Source organism: Elgaria multicarinata, chromosome 11, assembly GCF_023053635.1.
Source record: "Elgaria multicarinata webbii isolate HBS135686 ecotype San Diego chromosome 11, rElgMul1.1.pri, whole genome shotgun sequence".
Classification (NCBI taxonomy): domain Eukaryota; kingdom Metazoa; phylum Chordata; class Lepidosauria; order Squamata; family Anguidae; genus Elgaria; species Elgaria multicarinata.
The window spans coordinates 37115800-37133559 of NC_086181.1; the positions used below are offsets into that span (position 1 = coordinate 37115800).

The window sequence follows — 17760 nt, forward strand, 5'->3', positions numbered from 1 at the left end:
TACCACCTCAGGCACCAGGTTGGGAAGGCCTCCCCTTTTTGAATTCTCTGCCATGTTTTTTTTTTAAAAAAATACATCCATGCAAGTAAAGATCTAGCACAGCAGGAAGAAAGCCTACTCCTTGCTGTGCTAGCTTTCCACTTGAGAGGAAGTATTTTATGTAGGGGAAAACTCAAAATGTGACACTGCCAGCTGCAGTTTGAAGTAATGCAATCCATTGCACTACCTGAGTAAGCAGGGCTGGCACCAGGTTTTAATGGGACCTGGCATAGTGCTGCTGAGCTGACTGCCCCTGTCTGGTGGTGCCCCCAGGTCTTCAGCAGGTGCCTAATCATGCTGACCCCTGACATCAGTCTCCAAGAAAGTCCCCACCTCATTCCTTTTTCAAACTGCTACATATATAGATTAAGACTGCTTTAGACAGCAGTCAAACATACTTACCATTGATCACAGTGGGACTTACTTCTGAGTAAACACAGAGTATTGCACCATTAATATGGGAAGCAGATCTGAGAGAAGAACAGGAACTATAGGCAAAGTGTAAGAAGATGGAGATAGAAGTGGATGTGGGGGAAATCATAGAATAGCAGAGCTGGAAGGAGCCTATAGGGGCATCAAGTCATGACTTTATTTCTAAGAGAGAGAAAGAGAGGATGTTTGTTATTGGGTAGGGTGACCAGATGGAAAGGAGGACAGGGCTTCTGTATCCTTAATAGTTGCATTAAAAAAGGAATTTCAGCAGGTGTCATTTGTATGCATGCAGCACCTGGGAAAATTCCCTCTTAGGGCTCCTGCAACTTTAACTGTTGCAATGAAGAGAGAATTTCACCAGGTGCTGCATGCATACAGAGGACATCTGATGAAATTCCCCTTTCAATACAACTGGTAAAGATACAGTAGTCCTGGCCCCATTTCCATATGGTCACCCTATTATTGGGAAGATTAAAAATATAATAAATATGTTGGGGTTTCTAGCATTTCTGGGAATGAAAGCCCCTGCTCTGAAATCTGAATCACAGAATAGATAAGGTCCAGGTGTGGCCGTTTGATATTGCCAGAAATTCACTCTGTAGGAAACACATGCTTTAAAAAAAAAACAAACCACTTCAAATAGGTGTTCAAAGGTTGACTCTCGGTATTGAAAGGTAGTTCTGTATCCTAACCCTTGCCTGAGTTGCCACAAACAGCAGTTCCTGTCTACAACAGGAAATATGAATCAGTTAGTGGTTGGGAGAAACATCTGACCAGGAATGAACTAAAGGGTGGAGCGAGAAACAAATAGGTTTGTTTTTTAAGTGCAGAGAGTTAGGTGTTCCTGAAAGGGCAGGATGTCATTTGAAATCATGTCTCATTAGGGTTTTACCCAGAAAAACCTGCTTGAATGCAGAGGCTGTGGTATGGCATGTGTGATGGTGCCTCTGGGCATATGCTGACTGTCAACACTGGACACGTGTGAACCCTTTGCTGCATCTCCCTTCCTAATCAACCACAAACAGTTTTCCTGTTTACCCCCACTCATGTCTGATCCCTTCCTGTCACTCCTTCTGACATTTTCTACATTGTTTTCATATTTGTTGCAAATTAGGATGATGGCACACAAAATATGGAACTGGGCACACAATTCAGCATCCAAACTTACTTTTCTTTCATTATTATTATTTTTTTACACTTTGAGACAGCCCATCTAATACCTAAAGTTCTACAGGCAGCGGACAGGGAAATTGAAAACTTGAAATACAGAATGGAAGCCCTTCTCTCTCTCTCTCCCCCCCCCCTTTTAAAACAAGCTTCTAGGTCTTCTCATCAGCTGCAAAGAAGTTTGAAAAATTAGTGGGCTAGTAGTGGTTGATGACTTCTCAGAAGCCAGCAGGATGTGGGTGGAGTACTCTTCATCTCCACCACAGCCAAAACACACACACAGCAATTTAGACTGTAGGCTCCATGTGGGCTGGGATTTTTATACTGGCTTCGCCAAAACACCTGTGCATTGGATGGTGCTGCACATATAATAGCATCAACCTTGTTTCCCCTCTCCTAGCACTGATGACAAGATAAGACACACCCTACCTCGCAGGGCTGTAGGGAGGCTGGGTTGATGCAATGAAAACTGCATAGCTGTGTATATGTGTGTTTTCAGTGTGACCTATGATTGAACACCAGCCACTTTCCCCAACCCCTCACACCTTTGGCCATGCTGGCTAGGGAGTTGTAGACCAAAACATCTGGAGGGCCACAAGTTGCCCACCTTGGTTTATTGGCTTGCCTGATGAAGAGTTCTGGAGAACTCAAAAGCTTGCACAGTATTTGGTGACCTTTGAGTTACATTAGAACATAAGAGGAGCCCTGCTGGATCAGACCAAGGGTCTATCCAGTCCAGAAATGGCCAAATGATCATACATTGGAGGATTTTTTTTTGGGGGGGGGTATTTATTTCCATGGAACTTTGATGATGTCGACTGCACCATCTCTAGAGAGATTAAGTGCCTGTGGACTTCTGAAACTCGCGGATCTGGGATTTCCAGAGTCACCCATTGCTTCTGCTCTCCCTCTTCTGCGTGTGTGTGCGCGCGCACGCACACACACACTTTCCCTGCATTAAACCACCCACAGCAGCCGTTCCCAAAGTACTGTATAAAGAAAAGGGAGGGAGGGGTTAAAAGACTGCAGTGCAAGAGGGATGGGGATGGGGTGGGGTGGGGTGGGGAGTTGAAGCAGCGGGGAAAGGAAGAATGAATGGAGGAGACAAGATCTATAAATGCATCATCATCATCTTCATCATCGTCAATCATCAATAATAGTTCATTGTAACTGGCCCATGCCCTCGTCCTGATGGATAGATGCAGATTCGGAGCGAGGGAGTGATGGATGGAGGGTGGATGGACGCTGATAGGGTGCTCGGCTGAGTCGATTTTCGCCTCCTCCGTCCGTCCCTCCGTCCCTCCCTCCTTCCTCCATCCGGTCCCTCCAAACCGAAAGTCCGTCCCCCAGCTCCGGTGTCGCCGTGACGACCGTGCCGTGGTCCCGCCTCCCCCTCGCTGGCATCCTGGCTCCCTCCCGCGCCGTGGTCGGGAGCCAGGGGCGTCCGTCCAGCCGCGGCTCCATCCCTCGCTCCAACCCATCATCCATCCATCCCTCCTCCCTCCCCTCCCCCAGCCCGGGCTCCGGCCTTGGGGACAAGTCCCAGGCTGGAAGCAGGGGAGCCTGGAAGGGGGGTACGGCCATGGAGGGGGGCTCGAGCCGGGGGGGCCCGGAGGAGGAGGAGGCGCAGGGCCCCGCCGCCCCCAACCCCTTCGTGCACGAGCTGCGGCTCAGCCGCCTGCAGAAAGTCAAGGTGAGCCGCCGCCGCCGCCGCCGCCGACTGCGCCAAGGGAGGCTTCCGACGGGGCGGGCGGGCAGGCGCGCGGAGCTGCGGCGCGCCGGGCAGGGAGGCGGCCGGGCAGACGATGTGGGGCGCTCGAGGGGCGTTCCGCAGGTGCTTCGAGCCTCCTGGCGGAGAGGGGGGCGCCTCTTGGGGACGGGGGAGAGGAGAGGACGGCTCCTTCGGCGGGCGGCCGGGCGGCCGGGCTCTCTGCGCGCGTCCGGGGGCCGAAGTGTCATTGGGGTAGGGCGGAAGGGTCAAGGGCTCGCGAGAGGGCTTTCCCCCACGCGAGGGCGCTTGTAGGGCAGTGGGGGGGCAATCGAGGGAGCCCAGCGGGGCGGGGGCGCCTGCTTGGACTCCTAGGAGTCCTGCGGCGACCTGGAGTCCCGGGGGGTGGGGGCTGCCCTATGGGAACAGCAGAAGCTATGGGGCGCGTTGAGGGGTGTGTGGAATCCCATAAATCCCCGAAAGCGTTTCTTGTCGGCTCTCCCAGTTGGCCTTTGATTTTTCCCCGGGCTACCATTGCTTGATGAAGGTTAATAAATTGTTGTTGTTGTTGTTGTTGTTGTTAGGTGAGTGCTTTTATTGCTGTGGGAAACATTGATTGTCTTTTGTCGGGCTGCAGGTCCCCCTTGAGTCGTTCTGAAGTTGGGAGGGATCCACTGAGGGGAGGGGATGGGACTGGGAGTTATTGTAGGGTGTAATGGGTGATGGCGGGGGGGGGGCAGATTTATTTTATTAGTGTCCTGCCTTGCTCCCCCAAAATTGGCAACTTGAGATTGCATAAAGGGCTTCGGGTGAAGGACAAGACACTTCTGGCAGGGCAGAAGGGGTGTACCCCACCCCCGCCTCACCCCACACCAGAGTTTCGCAGAAGCTGTGGGGTGCCAGCAAGTTTCCTCCCAGTGGTAGGTTGGTCTTAGGGGTGTCAATAGGGACAATGTATCCTCTTTGCAGGACTTCTTAGAGAGTCTGTGCGGGGCAGGAGGTTATGGGGGGGGGCTACTATGGGGGGGACCTTAGCAGGATTTTGGGGACCTCTGTGATTCCTAGAGGGAACAGGCATTCAACTGGGCCAATCTGGAGAGGGAGGGGTGAGTTCTTTAAAATGTGGGGTTTATATGGCCAGAATGGCACCAGAGGTGTTGAAGGTGCTCTTCTGAGGCATCAAAAGTGTGTTGGGATTTGCAACCCATAGGATTTCTGCCAAGGTTTGGGGTTTTTGGGTAGACGAGTGTTCGGGAGAGGTCAGGGTGGGGAAAGGTGTGCATTGGATATGGGGTGTTCTCAGATGTATAGGGTCAGAGAGGGCCAGGAACTCTGTGGAGGCTGCTGCTGCTGCAATGTATTATGGGTGATTATGCAGTCCTGCTTAGTGAGCGGTCTGGTTCCTTGTAGGGTCTGCGAGGCTTTTCAGCAGGGCAAGTTTTTTTTACAAACAAGCAAGCAGAATGCACAGTCAACCACTCCGAAGTGGTGGAAGATAGGATGCCCATAGGGCAAATGTGGGGTGCCTGCCTGGATTTTGAAAGAGGGCTCCTTTGGGTGGGTGAACGGGTGGGCACTGAGAAGCGAGGACTGTTCATGTGGGGAAAAGCTTTGGCCTCCGGTTCGAGATAGGCTTTGGAGAAGGGGAGGAGGGGAGGAGAAAAGCTAATGACTCTCCATGGCTTTTGCTCTAGCCATGCGGCAGTGCCGGGGGCGGAGGAAGGAGGAAGAACGTTAGAGGCCGGTCCGAGCCAAACTGAGGTGTGTTTCCAGGTTTGTCTAGGCCTGGTTTGGTTCTTGCTGAAGCATGCAGTAAGAAGAAACCTAGTGGTTAAAACGTAGGTGAAATATATATATACAAAACAGGAGCCCGCGAAGGATGCCTTTCCTTCTCTGGCTCATTCCTCCTTCTCCTTCCTTGCTGCAACTGTATTTGAGTCTTGCGGTTGTGTTAGTTTCTCTCTCTCTCTCCCTGGCAACAAAAGATTGCTGAGGGCCTCTTTTCCGCTTGCAGCCTTTACTCAGCTGAGACATGAAAACAATTCCCCGGTCTTATGCCCTCTTCTCAGTAGACGAGTCCTCCGCTACCCTGCCCTGCAATAACTCCAGTTTTCTATTGGGGTCCACCCCCCACCCCCACCCCGCCCCGGGGCCAGCCTGGTGTTAAATATTCCTGTTTGTGCTTGTCAGCTGGATAGATGTAAACCCAATGTTTATTTCCCACACTGTTGGGAGCTGCAGGCTAGGAAGACGTTGTTGACAAAGGATAATCAGCAACTGAATTTGTACATTTCTGTGTCTTTTGCGGAATGGGAAAGAGAGAGAACGCTCTAGCCACATGCATGACACTTTACAAAGTATGAGAGAGTACAGGTCCTTGCCCTGAGGGACATACAATCTAGGAAAATATGGCACCTGGGAAGCAGCAGAACATACTAGCCTGCTGGGGGCTGACAGAGGTAGGACAAAGAGCTCAGCCCCATCTCAAGCAGTCCACTGCATTTCTATGCTAGGCCCAGAGAAGGGGGCTTCTGCCCCTTGGTGGTTTCTAGGCTAGGCACAGAGGAGGCACGGAGCACTCTGTCCCTTATCCTCCGGTCTGCTCACTCGCCTTTACGGCATTCCCTGCACTCGCCTGCATGCAGTCGCTTGTCGCCAATGGCGACTAGGTCAGTGTTTTTAATACAAGGCTAGATTATTGCAGATAGGCATGCATTGGCTTAGTTACAATCTGGTCTGAGGGTTAATGGGTTATGTGAAAAGCGTCATGGAAAAAGTATGAATATATAATCTTTAAAAGTTCTCCCTCCATCCCGTCAGTATTAAAATCAAACTGAAATGTAAGATGTTCACACACAAAAAATGAGGGATTTTCTTGGTGAATTGCAGCCCGTTCTGACCCTGCCTGTGTGTAAGTAAGTGCACACGCACATTTGCATGCCAACTTCATATTCAGTTGGGTGAGGTCTGTTGAGAGCTCAACAAATACATGGAGTTAGTGTGCAATGGCAGTGCAAAATAAAAAGGCACATTCAGTGCTTCTAGTATAGCTAGAGTGACCAGGTACAAAAGAGGGCAGGGCTCCTCAGCTTTAACTGTTGAAATTAAGAGGGGATTTCACCAGGTGCTGCATGCCTACAAATGACACCTGCTGAAATTCCCCTTTTCTACACAACTGTTAAAGATACAGGAGCCCTGTCCTCCTTGCCATATGGTCACACTACAGTTTGCTGCAAACCAGTGCAATGTCTGAACCTAGAACCATGGCTTAGCCATGGCTTGTTTGTGCAGCAGTCCACCCAGTAACAGCACACTGGGGGGGAAAAACTGCTCTGAAGGCTGGCAAAATGGATGGGAGAGAAACAAATCAGAAATAAGGGGGGGACTGTGGTTCATTTACTCATTTGCAAGACCATTCATGGCTAAAGTAAAAAACAAACAAACATGGGATAAACTGTGGCTTAGAATTATGTGCAAAATACCACGATTTTGTTTTTGGGACTCACTTTCATGAGACGTTGTGATGGCCATTGGCTTGGACAGAGTTAAAAAAAAAGGAGGTGATACAGATTCATGGAGAAAGATAGGGTCAATTCACAGCTATTAACTAGTGTTCCTAAATGGAACCTCTTTGTTCTGGGGCAGTATACCTTGGATGCCAGTTGCAAGAGAGACAAACAAAAAGGAGTACTGTGGATTTCCTGTTTACTTGTGAGCTTATGAAAAGCATGTGAGCCACAAACTGCTGGAAACAGGATGGTAGGCTCAACTGACCTGTTGCCTGATCAAGATTGTGTTCTTAATTACCTGGGGAAACTGCATTTGTCACCTGGCTCCCATCCTGAGAGCTTGTGACATGGGTTAATTTCCAGAATTGGTGGATGCCAGGACACAGATCTGCTTGGAAGGCATATACTGTGACCTAGAAGGCCTGTATCTAAATCGTCAAGCTGCCAGGCCTTGTTCTGGGATGCAGCTCAGCACAGAAGGGTGGCAGGATGGACGAACAATTTAAATCCTGATTCAGATCACGAATGGGACGGCGCGGTGGCAGCGGGGAAGCTTATTTAAATCAAGATTCTTTTGGAACTTCGCATATTTCCTTTTTTAAAAAAGTGAAACATACTCACTGGTTAGTCTAAGCACAAAACATGTTAGTTTACAACTAAATGCACAAGTATGCTTTTATTCGCGTGTGGCTACTTTTTGTTTCATTTCTCTTCTACTGAATTGCTCCCCTGCTTTGTATCAATTCCTGTCCCTGCCACGGAAAGAGGGTCAAAATCTTTTGATCCTTGCAGCCGCTTTGTCTCTTTCAAGAGGACTCTGCATCCAGAATCAAGGGCAGAGCTCTTAGCTTTCAGAAGATTGAAAGCAATCCCCCTTGTTTGCTGATGGAGAGTGTGTATCCACAGACTGAGAACCGAATCAAATTGCAGGAGTCGGATCGTTAAAGGACATAAAAACAGGAGCGTCGATGAGTTTATCTTGGGAAGGGTCGCATCTCCTGGAGCCAGAGTTGGGACAACTTTACAAGTTCCTAGTCCTCAGGATCAACCCATAATAACAAGGAGACCTCTTGTGCCGTATCTGTCATACTTGACCTTAGATTTGGCTTGGATACTAAGATAAGGAACTTCACAGAAGGAAATGTTGATATCCCTTCCTCTCCTCTGCAGACACCCACGTCCCCCGCAAGCCTGGGGTGGGGAGCTCTGAATATTGCAAGATGGGGGCTTGTGCTATTGGGAGAGGGTCCAGGAGACTTACATAAGACTGTAAGATGAGCCATGCTGGATCAGACCAAGGGTCCGTTTAGTCCAGCACTCAGTTCCTTCTGCAAACTTCTTTAACTTACCTTAGGATCTAAGCCATTTCCCCACTGGTTTTGTATTTACATATAAGACACAACTTTTAATTCAGTGGGCTGGTTTGGATGTAGATTTCCCAACTTGCTAAAGCATAGTTTAGCAGTTGGGAATAAGCTCCCCTTTCATCCCTCAACTTGCATTCTCTTTTGCTGGTGTGCTGATCCAGGTTAGCGTAAAGTACTTTCCCCTGCCACATCCAAAGTAGGTCATTGTGGCTTTTGTTGCAAATCTAGGAGTAAACTCCCATGGAACTCTAGAGGACTTCTGAGTTGACATGTATAGGAAGACATTGAGTAATTCAGTCCTAGTTACTTCTGAGGCTTGCCCTACTTCCTTGTGAGTAGATAATGATGATCATACTTCTGAGTAGACTGCAGAGGCTTAGTATTTGAGATGCTATTTGCAAGTGCTGCTGAGTGATTCAGCCCTGTTTACTTGTGAGTAGACCTTGAGCAGAGGCCTGTCCGGGCATTTGAGATGCTATTTGGAAGTGCTGCTGAGCAATTCAGTCTTGCTTACTTCTGTGTAGTCATGCAGACACGTCTCTTGTTGACTTCTGAATAGGTTTAGAAACGCATTTTCGCCCTGTCCACATTGCCCTTGGCCCTGTCCACAGATGGAACGGAGCCTCTGAGGCTTTTCTCAGATTGGAATTTGGTCCTTGAACCAAAAATGGTTCCCCATCCCTGATTTAAAATGATGACCTGAGGTGTTGAGGACACTACCTGTGCTCCTGCTCTCTTGCATCTTGGCCCCTGCTTGGCTTTAACTACATACCTGCTAGGAGTCCACCCTCACCTGCTATTGCTTCCCAGCTCTTCCATGGCATCCAGCCTCTGAGTGTAGAGGTTCTATATAGCCATGACTGATAAGGTGATCATATGGAAAGGAGAACAGGGCTCCAGTATCTTTAACAGTTGTATTGAAAAGTAAATTTCAGCAGGTGCCATTTCTATGCATGCAGCACCTGGTGAAATTCCCTCTTCATCGCAACAGTTAAAGCTTCCTATCTTTCCTCTCTCCTTCCTATCTTTCCTCTCTCATCTCACACTATTGCCCCGCTCGTGCTCTTCGCTCCTCTAATACCATGTTTCTCACCTGCCCAAGGGTCTCTACTTCCCTTGCTCAGCTTCGTCCATTTTCTTCTGCTGCCCCTTACGCCTGGAACGCTCTTCCAGAACTTTTGAGAACTACAAGTTCAATCGCAGCTTTTAAAGCTCAGCTAAAAACTTTTCTTTTTTCTAAAGCTTTTAAAACTTGATTTTGATCTGACTTTTATACTGTTAGTTTTACTCTACCCTGTGCCTGTTTGGTGCATTCTCTTCCCCTTCTTATTGTTTTATGATGATTTTATTAGAATGTAAGCCTATGCGGAAGGGTTTTGCTATTTTATTGTTTTACTCTGTACAGCACCATGCACATTGATGGTGCTATATAAATAAATAAATAATAGCTGTAGGTGCCCTGCCCTGAGTGACCATAGAATCATAGAATAGCAGAGTTGGAAGGGGCCTACAAGGCCATCGAGTCCAACCCCCTGCTCAATGCAGGAATCCACCCTGAAGCATCCCTGACAGATGGTTGTCCAGCTGTTTCTTGAAGGCCTCTAGTGTGGGAGAGCCCACTAGATACAAAAAAGGGCAGGGCTCCTGCAGCTTTAGCTGTGATGAAAAGGGGATTTCACCAGGTGCTGCGTGCATACAAATGACACCTGCTGAGGTCCCCTTTTCTGTGCAACTGTTAAAGATACAGGACTCTCAAATAAATAAATAAATAAATCTAATTTAATAGGGTGACTATGTGGAAAGGAGGACAGGGCTCCTGTATCTTTAACAGTTGTATTGAAAGGGAATTTCGGCAAGTGTCCTTTGTATGTATGCTGCACCTGGTGAAATTCTCTCTTCATTGCAACAGTTAAAGCTGCAGGAGCCATTTCCTCTTGACCAGATACAAAAGAGGGCAAGGCTCCTGTAGCTTTAGCTGTGATGAAAAGGGGATTTCACCAGGTGCTGTGTGCATACAAATGACACCTGTTGAAATCCCCTTTTCTTTGCAACTATTAAAGATACAAGACTCTCAATAAATAAATAAATCTGATTTAATAGGGTGACCATATGGAAAGGAGGACAGGGCTCCTGTATCTTTAACAGTTGTATTGAAAGGGAATTTCGGCAAGGGTCCTTTGTATGCATGCAGCACCTGGTGAAATTCTCTTTTCATTGCAACAGTTAAAGCTGCAGGAGCCCTAAGAGGGGATTTCACCAGGGGCTGTATGCATACAAATGACACCTGCTGAAATTCTTTTTTCAATGCAACTATTAAAGGTACAGGAGCCCTGTCCTCCTTTCCATATGGTCACCCTAATCATTAATAAACCTATCCTCCCTGAATTTGTCTAATTTTCTTTGAAACCATCTAAGCTGGTGGCCACCACCCCATCTTGTGGCTATGAGTTCCATAAGCCAATGACACCATAAGTGATGGGAGCATTTCCTTTCATCTGTCTCAAATCTCCGGCCGCTCAGTTCCATGGGATGACCACAAGTGCTTCTATGATGGGAAAGGGAAGCTAATCTCTGTCTATACAGCTCTCTTCATTTCCCCCCTTCTAGTCTTGCAGAGGAAGGAGGAAAAACACGCCCAAAACGTCATCAGAAAGGCATGCAAAAGATTGAACCAGCTCAACTCTCCCCCTTTTGACCTCCCTGCAATCCAAATAGAAACAGGATCGCTGCATCGTGGCCATTCATGTTTCATTTGCTTCTGCCTCTAAAAGAGAGCTTCGGCTATTGGGCGATATTGAAATAGAATAATAATAATAATAATAATAATAATAATAATAATAATAATAATCTGACAATGCTATCTGAGTTCAGGATCTGTGCAGCTCTAGAAGGCATGAAGTGATGCATTGTTTGCCATTGGAAAGAAGCTGTGCATGTCAATGTTTTGGACATTTCCAGCTTAGAGACCCAGGGTATTTGGGTCAAAAGAAACTTGTATAGTTATTCCATCTTTTTTCCCCTCAAGGGTTTCCTTCCCCTACCCCGAGAAGGAAAAAAAGATGGAAGAAGCGATGGGAAAAAATGGAGGGGGGGAGTCTAGAAGTTGAAGATGTCAGTGTCTGGAGACCCTGACCCTTGTTAAATTTCTGTGAATGAGTTCACTGTGATACAATAAAAACTTGTCTGGAAGCATCCTAGCACAAAGTGGGCTTATTCCCTGCTTGTACATTTATATAGCAGTCTGTGGGAGTATGAAGTGGGTCTACCCCTTAGAACACAACCCAGAATCCTTTGCAATGCTCAGGGGTTCTGTGGCAAATGGGTTCTTCAGTGGATTACACAGGATTGTTGAACCTGTGGGCTGTGGCTGCATCCGGGAATTGAGGGGTGTCCTTACTCCCTCTTTTAGGGCATATTAATAATTTCCCCTTGTTTGCCAAACTGACGGGGCGTGTAAGAGGGCCTCTCTGCTCTAACAATAGTAGCGCTGAGGCACAAGTTCTTGTGAACTTGTTTGGCTTGGGGGTAGGAGTGGGGACAAAGGGTTCCATGAACACAAGGGTGACCATAGGGAAAGGAGGACAGGGCTCCTGTATCTTCTGACAGTTGTGATGAAGCGGGAATTTCAGCAGGGGTCATTGGTATGCAGGAAGCATCTGGTGAAATTCCCTCTTCATCGCAACAGTTAAAGCTGCAGGAGCCTTGTCCTGTGTTGTATCTGGTCAAGAGGGCAGGGCTCCTGCAGCTTTAACTGTTGCGATGAAGAGGGAATTTCACCAGGCATACAAAGGGCACCTGCTGAAATTCCCTCTTCGTCGCAACTGTTAAAGATACAGGATCCCTGTCCTCCTTTCCTTATGGTCACCCTAATGAACACACATCCCTTCTCCTTGTTTTGCTGGCATTACTGCCCATTTGTGGCCCCAAGTGATGAAGGAAAGTCAAGTTTTGTGGTGCTGATGGATACCTTCCTTCCTTCCTTCCTTATGCAATCATGTCCTGCTTATAAGTTTCCCACATGCAGGTAGCTAGTTGGCCGCTTGTGTGAACAAAATACTGGACTACATGTACCTTTGGTCTGATTCCAACACGGCTCTTCTTATGTACGGCTCACTCTTATGTACTGTAGCCAAACATCACCCGAGCAAGGACAGGAAGCATTGAGATATACTGTAGCTATGTGGTGATACGTGAAGTCAATAAGAGTGAGGGCAGAGTTTCATACCATCACTCTTATGTGACTTAGGTAAAAATAATGGGGAAAGTAGTGCTCAGTAGCAGCAAGGGCTTCTGCCACTAGGCTCACCAGAGCGTTGACTGAACTTTGGAGGGCCCCACAGAAAATGGCCGAAATTCCCTCCCCACTCACAGACTTCGCAGCCTGCAGACAGGGTGGTGGAACTGGGTGCGTGTGGAATTTTGGCTCAGCGTTAGAATGTAGATGGTGGTTGTATTCAGCATGGCTGAATTGTTTTTCCAGGCACACTTCATTTGCAGCTTCTGCTTTAGTTTGCCAAGGATCAGTGGTTGTACTGATCTTACATACTTCAGTACATCCCAGACTATGTGCCAGAACGCACTAGGGCACAGTGAGGAATTTATTCAATATGTAATTGAACAGTCTTAGGAACCCAAAGCACCTCACTCATGAAAGAGGTTACCTGCTGCATCTCTGAATGATTCTGTGCTTTGGCCGTTTCTCCATCGAACCACGGATGAATCATCCTGCTTCATCTCTATCGGGTGCAATTGGATCGGTCAGTTGCTCCCAACGTTGCAAGCGCAGCGGAAGAGGAGTCTGCCTATTGCAACCCTGCATGGCACACTGCCCTACATTTGTGTCCATGAAACTAGGAAGCCTGCTCAGCTCAGAATATTGACTCACGCAGAGACCTAGAGGATGCACTCTGCACAAAGTGCTTCATTCTTTCTCTTTCATGCTGTAAAAGTAAACGTTAGCGAGAGTGGTTAAGTGAGCCTCTAATTTGGGGAGGGGGGAGTTTGGGAAAATGGATTTTTTTTCTCCTCTTTAGCCCAGATCTCTCTGCCATTCTGAAAACATATTTCTACCTGCTCCTTTCTGAAGATTCGTCTCTCTCTCTCTCTCTCTCTCTCTCTCTCTCTCTCTCTCTCTCTCTCTCTCTCACACACACACACACACACACACACACACACACACACACACACAGTAGATTCCACTTAACTCCTTACCCCGCTCCTGATTAATTTATTGCAGCAGCGCTTTCTGTTCGTCCCGCTATCCTGGCACTATTCCAAGCCTGCATTTCCCAAATCCCTTTCCTGGGAGCCTTCCTCGAAGATTCCCCATAGTTGCCTGCCCCTTTCCATCCTTAGATCCGCCCCGTCCTGGCGGCTGATCCCTCCTTCCTTTCCTCCCGTGATCAGTTCAGCAGACTCCAGGCTGCAGGGTTACTAGCGGTCAGTGCCGCGCTAGTCCATTGGGGTATTTATGACAAGAGAGGCCCGAAAGGGGAGTCCCTGGTGGGAACAGTTTCTCCTCCACAGGCCAGGAATTGTAGGGCAACGGCCCCTGGAACGTGGAGCAGGATTATAATCTCTGTCTCCGAAGGATAAAGAACAGGAACCGCTACTGTGTTGTAGCACAATATTAGCCTGATGCTTTTAATGCAGAGCGGCCAGCATTAATCAGCAAAATGGATTCATCGATCCAAGCTAGGCTCGGTTGGGCGAAATTCATTGGGTTTGCGTGTTAAGGCGAACCAACCTGATTCGCTGAGTTCCCAAACTAGCGCCTGAACCGGAACTCAAGTCTCCTTCGGTTTTCATGCTTCTCCGAAATTTGCGATGCCAGTCGCCTGATTGGAAAAATATGTGTGTACATTGCAGGGTGGGGGAAGCATCCCAAAATGCATAAGTAAGAAAAAAACGTACTTGCAAAAATGCAGATATTGGGGAAAACGGGGGGCAAAAAATCATATGGAACAAAAGTATGCTTGAAAAAATGAAAACATTACAGAAAATGAAACAGACAGATTTGTCCAACTCTAATCCAACCTATCCTTGATGGAGCAGATATTCATCGCTTTGACCCTAAGTTAAAGCTTCCCCCCTCTTTATTTTTGAAGTTCTTTGTTTACTTGTGTTTTGGGCTCTGGCATACTGTTGTAACAGGGAATCACAGAGACTATTCTTAAAATAGCCCTAATAAATGTTACTATTGCTTTTTTGCTTTGAAGGTATTTATAGGGAGGTTTTTGTAAGCAGTGTAATTAACTGATTAAAAAAGAAAGGCTTTTGAGTAAAATACTATACGTGGAAGTAAGTCTCGTTGGATCCAATGGAGTTTACTCCTGAGTAAGTCTTTATAGGATTGCAGCCTAAAGCAACTAAAAGAATAGTTAACTGGCAAACATCCCAGATTTAATTTTATTGCTTACTGTGTTTTGTGGATACAGGACCAAATGTAGAAATTTGGTAAACACTCCAATGGGTATACAAGTTGAATCTATGCATGCTGAGTCAGAACCAGGTACAGGGCCCCCAATAAGAACTGGGATCCTAGTGAGGGCTTTTACCCTTTGCCCCTGGTCCAGATTGTCCCCTCACACCTGTTGTTTGCTTCTGGAGGAAAGCTCGCAATGGTGCTCTTAATGCAATAATGGGAGCAGCAGGCAGCTGATCTGGTAGTTACTGCAATGGGGAGTGGGGAGGGAGAAGAGTCTTGATCTGGATTGAGGGCCCCGCAACTGAAGTTTACCCTTTTACACTGTTTCATTCGCACTATTGCTAACTCTGCGTTTTGGCACAAATATATAAATGCATCTGATTTAATAGGGTGACCATATGGAAAGGAGGACAGGTCTGCTGTATCTTTAACAGTTTTATTAGAAGTGGAATTTCAGCAGGTGTCCTTTGTACACATGCAGCACCTGGAGAAATCCCCTCTTCATAGCAACAGTTAAAGCTGCAGGAGCCCTTTCCTCTTGACCAGATACAAAAGAGGACAGGGCTCCTGCAGCTTGAACTGTTGTGATGAAGAGGGAATTTCACCAGGGGCTGCATGCATACAGATGACACCTGCTGAAATTCCTTTTTCACTGCAACTGTTAAAGATACAGGAGCCCTGTCCTCCTTTCTATGTAGTCACCCTAGATTTAATCCAGTCTTTTTAGGAAGAAATACCCTCTTCTGCAGACAAAGGTCGCTATTCTTTCTCCCTGGCACTTCCCCCACCACATGCTTTTCAATGTGCTTCTTGCCTACACCAGGAGCCAGGATGCTCATCTGACCTGATGGGGGAGTAGCGTGTGTGTGTGTGTGCCTGGAGCGCTTTTGAATGCTGCAGCTGACCTGTTGGCGGACCAGGAAAGATGCTTTCCCATTCAAAACCAGCTCACCTGTCAGGCAGGTGATCACTTGAGGTCAAAGACTTTCAAGGCATTTCCGGCTGTGTGCAACGTGCTTCTCCCATCCACAAGGTTGCCTAGAATTGTTCCCCAGGCCTTGGAGGAAGAAAGAGACTTGTCCACAAGTTACCTAACGTAATGATATATCTTCTTAAGTGCAATGCAATAAACATGTTATTACTGTATTTGCCTTAAAGCAGAGGTGGGGTCAGGGACGTTGACTTGTTTTTCCCTTCTGTTTTGGGCTATATCCCCTTAGGGGATTATCCCTTGGGGGTTAATCATTACCTTGGCATGCTGGTTGTGGGCAGGGCCAATGCTAGTGGGCCGGGCAGAGCCAGACGTGGACAGAGCCACTTTTAAAAAACTTTTCCCCCTCTTTCTTACTCTCACCCCTTCTCTCCTTTGCTCTTTCTGCAATGCATTCTCTCTCCCTGTCTTTCTCTGTCCGACACCCTTTTTCCTATCTCTGCCCCCTCTCTCTTTCTGATGCCCCCCCTCTCTGTCTGACACCCTCTTCTCTATCTCCCTCTCTCTTTCTGACGCCCTTCTTTTTTATTATTTATTTTTATTTATTACATATTTATACTGACCAACTGCCAGGGCAGTTACAATGAAAACCGTAATATACAAAAATCAAGATTTAAAACTTTAAAAGGGAATTTCAGCAGGTGTCATTTGTAGGCATCCAGTACCTGGTGAAATCCCCTCTTCACCACAATAGTGAAAGCTGCAGGAGCCCTGCTCTCTTTAGCTAGAGTGAACAGATACTTTGGCCACTCTAGCTAAAGAGGGCAGGGCTCCTACAGCTTTCACTGTTGTGATGAAGAGGGGATTTCACCAGGTGCTACATGCATACAAATGACACCTGCTGAAATTCCCCTTTCAATGCAACTGTTAAAGATACAGAGCCTTGTCCTCCTTTCCATAGGGTCACCCTATCTCCCCCATCTTTCTGACATCCTTCTTTCCTTCTCTCTCTTTCTGCCACCCATTATCTCTCTGTCTTTCTTTATCCGACACCCTCTTTTCGCCCTCTCTTTTTGACATCCTCTTCTCTCTCTCTCTCTCTCTCTCTCTCTCTCTCTCTCTCTCACACACACACACACACACACACACACACACACACACACACACACACACACACCTACCTCCTTTTTACTCTCTTCCCCCCCTCTCTCTCTCTCACACACACACACACCCCTCCTTTTTACTCTCTTCCCCCTCTCTCTCACCCCCTCCTTTTTACTCTCTTCCCCCCCTCTCTCTCTCACACACACCCCTCCTTTTTACTCTCTTTCCCCCTCTCTCTCTCTCACCCCCCTCCTTTTTACTCTCTTCCCCCCTCTCTCTCTCACACACACACCTCCTTTTTACTCTCTTCCCCCCCTCTCTCTCTCTCTCACACACACACCCCTCCTTTTTACTCTCTTCCCCCTCTCTCTCACCCCCCTCCTTTTTACTCTCTTCCCCCCCTCTCTCTCTCTCTCACACACCCCTCCTTTTTACTCTCTTCCCCCCCTCTCTCTCTCTCACCCCCCCTCCTTTTTACTCTCTTCCCCCCCTCTCTCTCTCTCACACACACCCCTCCTTTTTACTCTCTTCCCCCTCTCTCTCTCTCACACACACCCCTCCTTTTTACTCTCTTCCCCCCTCTCTCTCTCTCACACACACACACACACCCTCCTTTTTACTCTCTTCCCCCCCCCCCGCTCTCTCTCTCTCTCTCTCTCACACACACACCCACACACACCCACACACCTCCTTTTTACTCTCTCCCCCCCCCCCCTCGTTCTCTCTCCTCTTGTTTCTCCCCACCTAGTGGGCTGTCAAGGGAAGGACGGATAGCTCCTGCCAGAGGCATGAAATGATTGCTTGCAAATTGCTTTTGAAATTAGGCCGAGGGCTTTGAAATTAGGCCGAGGGCTGCCTGCCACTTTAGAGGGACACAAGAAACTGGGTGGCTGATGACATCTCGGAAGTGGGTGGGTTATTGCAGAATAAATTGTGCAAGACGGACAAGGGTATTCGAACCCATCCTTAAGTTGAATCATTTCAGAATCCAGCTTTCCTGGGCCCAGAATTTGGATTTGCTGGTTTTGAAATGCAGACGCAGCCCTGGCTGTGAGGTGGAGACGCTCCATCCGCAC

At 47.7% G+C, this 17760-nt stretch overlaps 1 protein-coding gene across 1 annotated transcript in view; it reads left to right on the forward strand.

Moving 5' to 3' along the window:
• The first annotated feature begins 3134 nt into the window (after positions 1-3134).
• Positions 3135-17760, forward strand: part of LPCAT4 (lysophosphatidylcholine acyltransferase 4) — a 31219-nt gene continuing 16593 nt past the window's right edge. The window contains exon 1 of the mRNA XM_063138483.1: positions 3135-3331. Within this exon, the coding sequence (XP_062994553.1) occupies positions 3221-3331 (111 nt within the window). The 5' untranslated portion in view covers positions 3135-3220. The remainder of the gene's footprint in view (positions 3332-17760) is intronic.